A 6,526-nucleotide genomic window follows, 5' to 3' on the forward strand; every position below is an offset into this window, starting at 1 on the left:
CAGGGGAGCTCGTGTCAATTCCTCCTTGGATGCTGAGTCTAGAAAAGCCCTGGCCACCCTGGAGTCAGCAGAGAACTAGTCTATCTGCAAATGCCTTTTTTTTTTTTGGTGGAACCGGGGATCGAACTGAGGCCTCTACTGAGCTATCTCCTTGGCCCTGCGAGTGCCTTCTTGAAGGTCTCTTCCACTTTTCCCACCTGCCTCTCGCACAGGATGATGTACCTCCTCTACTTGGGGTGAGTCTTGCCATCTGGCCTGCCAGGGAAAATGACAAACGCATCTGTCGGATCATGATTTTAAGAAAGAACATGGAGAGGTCAATTAGAATAAATCATGAATGGTCTTCCTCTCGCTTCTAAAAGCCTTAACATTTCACTACTGAGATCATCATATATACATAACATAAAAGTACTGAGCCTCAGGATTACAAGGCTGTTGAAAAATTCACCCTGACCTCTTTATTTTACAACTGAGGGAGCCAAGTGAGACAGACACAGAAGGACCTAGTCACCTGACTGGGCTACTGGGGCAGCATAGGACAAAAGCTCTCACGTGGCACGCAGCAAGCCCTGAGAGTCCATCCCAGGGCTCTTCCTCTGTCCTGGGGGAGGACAGAAAAACCACGACAGCCAGGAGCCAGCCAGAAGCCCGTTCTTGGTCCTAGACAGGCAGGCTGCTGTAGCCAAGTCACTCGCGTAGTTCCAGTACAGGCTATCTTGGGGGGTCCTCAGCCCACTCCAGATCTGACACCCCCAGTATATGTGACACTGCAGGCTGCATTTGTGTGGAGAAGGCACTGGCAGACACAGCCATTCTGTGTGCCCTGTGGCTCCATCTGGGAGCTTTTGTGGCAGTTTTTGTTTTTTTTTTGAAAGCCTAAACAGGGCCTTCTATGAAATGTCTATGGCATCAGGATTATCCACCAACTGTCTTACCTTTGAAGGTTTTCTGTATTTCTCTTTCTGGATGAAGATCCATTTGAAAACAATCCCCATTCTTCACTTAAGCAGAAAGACAAGGAGCACTTGGAAGCTTTCCTAACGTTCCCTTCATAACGGATAGGGACTCCCTTTCCAGGCCTGCTGACACTGGGTGCTCAGGAAGGTCAGGAGTTAAAAGGCTTCTGCAGGGCAATGTGGCTCAGGGAGCAGGCGGTGCAATGGCCATGGACTTGCTGACTGCCAGAGTCGTGGCCCTCCACACTGCTCCTGACCACTCGTGGGGTATTTAGGAGGGTGATGCAGTACTCTGTGCTTTCATCAAAGTCCATTTTTAGCTTTTGTGATTTGGTTCCGTTCTTTTTTCTAGCCACTTTTCAACTACTGCACAGAGCTGCAGCGATTCAAGAGGTGAGCAGGGTGGGCTATAGCTAGCTGGCTGGGCCGGGTGGAAGAAGTGGCAATCTTATGCTCAGGGGCAAAAAGGGAGGGAAGTAGACAGACATCTGTCTTCTTTTAGCAGAGAAAATGTCTCTGTAGCAGAGAAGGGAGCAAAGCCTATGCCACTAAAAGTGACGTAGGCTTCTTGTGCCAGTCTGGGGAGAGAAAGTCAAGTCTCGATAGTCCCCAGGCAGGAAAGGCACCTGGAGCTAGAAATGCATCTGGAGACTCGCTCAGGACCTGGGCAAGGCCACCAGCCTCTCCATGGCCTGGACATAAGGCAAGCCTGAGAGCAGAGTGTAGGTACTAGAAAGACTGTAATCTCATCATTTATTTCTTTAAGGAGCTTATCTAAAAGAACTACGTAACACATTGACTAAGGTTGCAAGAGTATTCCTTGCTATTGCTAAAGATGAGAGTAAGTGGGAAAGTTATATTAATCAGTAAAGTTGTATTAAGCACTTGCCATAAACACACATATTGCTCATAATTCTTTAATGGCAGAAATATATTATTCTACAACCACCCAGTGGTAGTGTACCTAAATATAAGATCTAGTTTTGCTGTAAATGCTTTAGGTATTAAAATCTGCATCTACCACAAATACCATGAGGGTTGGCAAATGTCACAGCAGAATGAACTACCTGGTTTGATGACAGAAAAACTACAGGATGTTGGTAATGCCAGGGAGAAAGGGGGTTGCAAAGCCACTTGTTCATCCAATCCCAGAAGTTTTTCTTTGCCCCAATAATCAGATTTTCTTTGCTCTCCTTTGGTCTATTATTTCTTAATTACATTAAAGTATTACTATGAAGATTAGCAATTACTGTGCCAGGAATGAAAGGAATTCAGGTTTGTAAGATATCCCGGGGCCAGGGAGATGGCTCAGGGGAATAAGCGCTTCCCTGGCAAGCACTAGGGCCTGAGTTCAATCCCCAGTTCCGCCAAAAGAAAAAAAAGAAAATGAAATCTCAACACTGACAAACAGGGCCAATGTCAAGACTTGGAAGGGTTTCATCCCAGGGGATGTTTGCCACACCTCCAAATTCCAGCTACTCACCGAGGTTGTACCACATGTCTCTGATTTCAAAGCCAATCTGTCTCCTCATATCTCCATACCTGAAAACCAGGAAAAGGAAAACCAGAGTCACTCTACAGAACATCCAAAAACCACACTCATAGCACTTGTGAGTGCAACCCAAGTCTTCTATCACAGAGACAAGGAAAAAGTGATGGAGCTCTAGCTTCATCTGCCATCAAAAGGAAGTGAAGGAAGAGGACTTGAGACAGGAAATCACACTTTCTCTCCCTGTAGTTGATATAACCTCCTCGTGGGAGCCCGTGGGAAGTTGTGGGGGGCATTTTGCTATCTTCAGTCCAGTGGCTCCTGGGCCTAAGGGGAAGTCTGTTTTCCATGTACCATGGTAACAAATAATACCCGTTGCACACAATAAGTAGCTTTTTCCATAGTAAAATTAAACCCTGGAGTCAGGGAAGACCACTTATAAATTTCCTGCATTCTTCTATATTATCTTAAATGTAAGGAATGATTTAATGCCAAAATATTTCAACAAATATTCCTCCAGATTTTGTTTACCAGGGAAAATAAATGCTAATTTTCCTCCCGGTGGGCGAACAGAGGAGGTGTGTGTTTCATGAGTAAACAGAATTTGATGCTTCAGAAGATAAACCTTTATTAGTTTGTGAGCAATTTAACTTTTTCCTTTATTGCCTAAGGAAAAGGCTGATTATATTAAAAATAATAATTTGCAAAATTATCCTAGAGTATTGCAGCTGAGCAGCTGTGTCATCCAGCTTTTGCTGTGTGCATCCATGTGGCAGCTGATGAGCCACGGAACGCTGATTACGAGCATTGCATGTGGCTCTTCAGGCAAAAACCCTCACTGATAATCAATAGCTGCAGCCTACTTCTACCTATTAAAGTCTATGGTGCTCTAAGCACCTGTCTGGCGTGCACAGCAGGACTACGACCAGCCTGCTCAGCTCGCCCACAGAAGAGCAAGCTCCCCTGGGCAACCTGTCGCACGTGGGGGAGGTACCAGGTGCAGACAGAGAAACTGACCTAGGAGCGGAAGCCACATCCTCTGAGGACAAACCCTTGCCTACAAGTTAAGCATAGGTAAGCGCGGAAGCATGTAGATTCGGTGAATGAAAGGGCTCTCACTTGTAACTAAGCTCCCATGTGAGGAAGCTGCTCATAGGCAGTGAGCATGCGCCAGCAGCAAATCGGCCAGACCAAAGTTTACAAGTCTAGCCTTCCACGGATACGGGTCCCCCAACTGCCCAAGGGCTACATAATCAGAACACTGTTAAGCTGTACATTCTTTTGAGGTCTTTTAATTCCCACTTTGCTCCTGCACAAATGAAAATGGTGCTAGAGCAGCTTTTGCAGCTCAGCTTGGGGCAGGACACAGCTGGCTACATGATGAACTGGTGTTAAGGTTGGCTTGTGTCTAGCTGTCCCCCCAAAGCCTCATGCAGTCTTGGGGCAGCTTCTGGAGTTTGTGATTGGTTACTGTGGGTGTGGAAGCTGCACTGCCCTGGGGCAGGTAATCTGCATTACAATGTAAGGAGGGAAGAGAAGCCAGCTGCTTGAGCTGCTGCCGCCCCTCCTCCTGCACTATTGCTCTTTGCTGCCGCCAGGAAGGGTTGCCTTCAGTTTTGTGCTGCTCTGCCTTGGAGCCAGCTGAATATGGACTGAAACCTCCAGTGACTGTGAGCTAAATAAACCTTTCCTTCCTTTATTTTGGGTGTTGGGTATTTGTCCCAGCAACGAGAGAAGAGTAACTAAGATACCTGGGAACAGCATTCTCTCTGGTACTGGCCAGGGAGAGAGGAAATGGGAAGCAAACTGCAAGGAGGTCCAGCATCTACTTCCTCTGAAGACCTCCCTATAGCCAAGCAGGCACTGAATAGCCCAGAACATACTACCGATAGGACGGATAAAACCCAGGCCCTCTGGCCTCTCTAAAAATGTGTTCAAGCCTTTCTCCACACACCAAGGACAACAGAAGCCCAAGAGCTGGTGGAGACCATGAGCAGTCAGGCTGGCCTACTAGTAATTGATGAACCCAAGTTTGAACATTCCGACTTCTCAGCTACATGGAATTTGCTTTTCCTGTTGGAGTAGCACAAGACACCCTAATACCAGGCTGATTTACATCAGTGCCTCTGCCTCTCTGATTTCTGACTCATGGGCCTTTCTTTGCATAATGACAGTTAACAGTAATTCAAAATAAATCCTCCAGGCTGGAATCTCACACCCAGGAGACTTGTGAGATGGCAGATGGGATGGTTCTTGAAGGACCCATGGTTCAGATGTGACACTTCTCCAGTGCTGGTGAAGATACCTGGGTGCTAGGAGGATGCTCCAGGAAGGGGTCTCTCCTACAGGAGCCCTGGCTCACACTCTCAGTCCCACTTTCCTACCTTCTAGGTGGAAAATGACTTGCTTGGCAGCATTTGAGAAATGGTGAATTAGCAAAGACTGGAGAATGAGTCCTCTAATGAGAGGAGGGTCTATTCCATGAGACACCAGAAAGGCTGCTTAGCAATCAAATAAAGACAAGGTGCCAAAGCCTACACAAGGTGACAGAGAGGAGCAGGAGCCAGAGGGGAAAGGGAACATGGGATTTCCCTGGCAGTGACATTGATCTTCACTTTAGTTTTAGTAAGACGGCAGCTCGAGTGAATCCATACATGCCTCGGAGTAATCCCCAAATCGAGTCACAGCTGTTATCAGACCTCAAGAGGGCTTCCTCAACATTTCCATGTCCTTTCCGTGGAGAAGAAAAATGGTAATATTGAGTGTGTCTGGGCTGAAGCTCATTACCTGGAAACAGACTCAGAGCTGATGGAAACCCTAGAGATCACAATTAAGTTCTTCTGGAACACTTTGCAGTTGAAGGAGCTGGAGTAGTCTTGGGGGGTGGGGAGAAGTACGGTGACATGGCCACAGCCATAGTACAAAGTGAGAAAGGAGTCCAAGATCCAAGACCCCAAATCCACGTCCTTCCCCGATGCATGTCCTTCCAGTACCAGCGAGTGTGATACAAGACACAGCACTGAACTGGCATGTCTGGTGCCACACAACTAAGACAGCATGGATCTGGGCTTGCCTTGCTCTGTCTGGTTCTTACTCCTCACATCTAGCCTCCCTATGCCAACCTCCAAATGAAGAACATAGGAATGTATAAGCAGGAGGCAGCCTTTCCTCTGCGTAGACACAGGATCTAGACCAACACATGGTTTCTTACATCTTTAACCCAAGAGCAAAAATCTCATGTCTTCAGAGCCAGACCAGTCTTTGAAGGGAGTCAATTTGCATCCAAATACAGATACAACTGGACAGGTTATTTGATCTTTCTGCCCCAGTATCTTCTTATCCTGGGTACTAGGAAGTTATTTGTGGTGGTCATGTCTCAGGTTTTGGTGAAGGATAAAAGTGATGATGTCACTATAGGTCTCAGCAAGCATTTGAGCCAAGTTCGCTTCTTTTTTTAAAAAATCCCAGGCTGTACCTTATCCCAGTATCCCCCTCATGGTTGCCACGATTATTTACACCAATTCATTTAGTGAACATTTGATGCACCTTTCAGACAGGACTCACAGACTGCAGGACTCACTATCAGCACGGCCGAAGAGATACATATTAATCTAATAATCACACAACAGCTACACATATCTTGTATATATAACACCTCTGAATGTGGCCTTGCAGACGTGGCCAGGCAGATGTAACTGGTCGACATGAGGTCCCACAAGGATGGACCCTAAATCCAACCAGTGCCCTTATCAATAGGGGAGTTTGAGCGACACAGACACACAGGAAGAAACAAAAGAGAACCTAATCAGAAGATGGAGCAGACTGTACTTATACAGCCACAAGCCAAAGAACACCAACAACCAGGTAACAGCTGCCAGAAGCTGGGGGAGTGACTTGGAAGATTTCCTCCTTAGGAACCCCCGGAAGAACTCATCCTGTGAACATCCTGATGTCGGAGGTCTGATGCCACAGCTGCGAGACAACCAATTCTTGTGGTTTCCAGCCGCCCACTTGTGTTCACTGGCATAACAGATGGACCTAGATTAATACAGTAACCATTCAGTTAATGTCTTGGCTCAGT

At 46.8% G+C, this 6,526-nt stretch overlaps 1 protein-coding gene across 2 annotated transcripts in view; it reads right to left on the minus strand.

The window, feature by feature from the left end:
• Dock1 (dedicator of cytokinesis 1) overlaps positions 1 to 6,526 on the minus strand; it is a 542,363-nt gene that overhangs the window by 93,279 nt on the left and 442,558 nt on the right. For both annotated transcript variants that reach the window (XM_004625582.2, XM_012513454.2), the window contains exon 32: positions 2,440 to 2,498. In XM_004625582.2, coding sequence (XP_004625639.1) covers positions 2,440 to 2,498 — 59 coding nt within the window. The remainder of the gene's footprint in view (positions 1 to 2,439; positions 2,499 to 6,526) is intronic.

Source organism: Octodon degus, unplaced genomic scaffold, assembly GCF_000260255.1.
Source record: "Octodon degus isolate 3935 unplaced genomic scaffold, OctDeg1.0 scaffold00010, whole genome shotgun sequence".
Lineage (NCBI taxonomy): Eukaryota > Metazoa > Chordata > Mammalia > Rodentia > Octodontidae > Octodon > Octodon degus.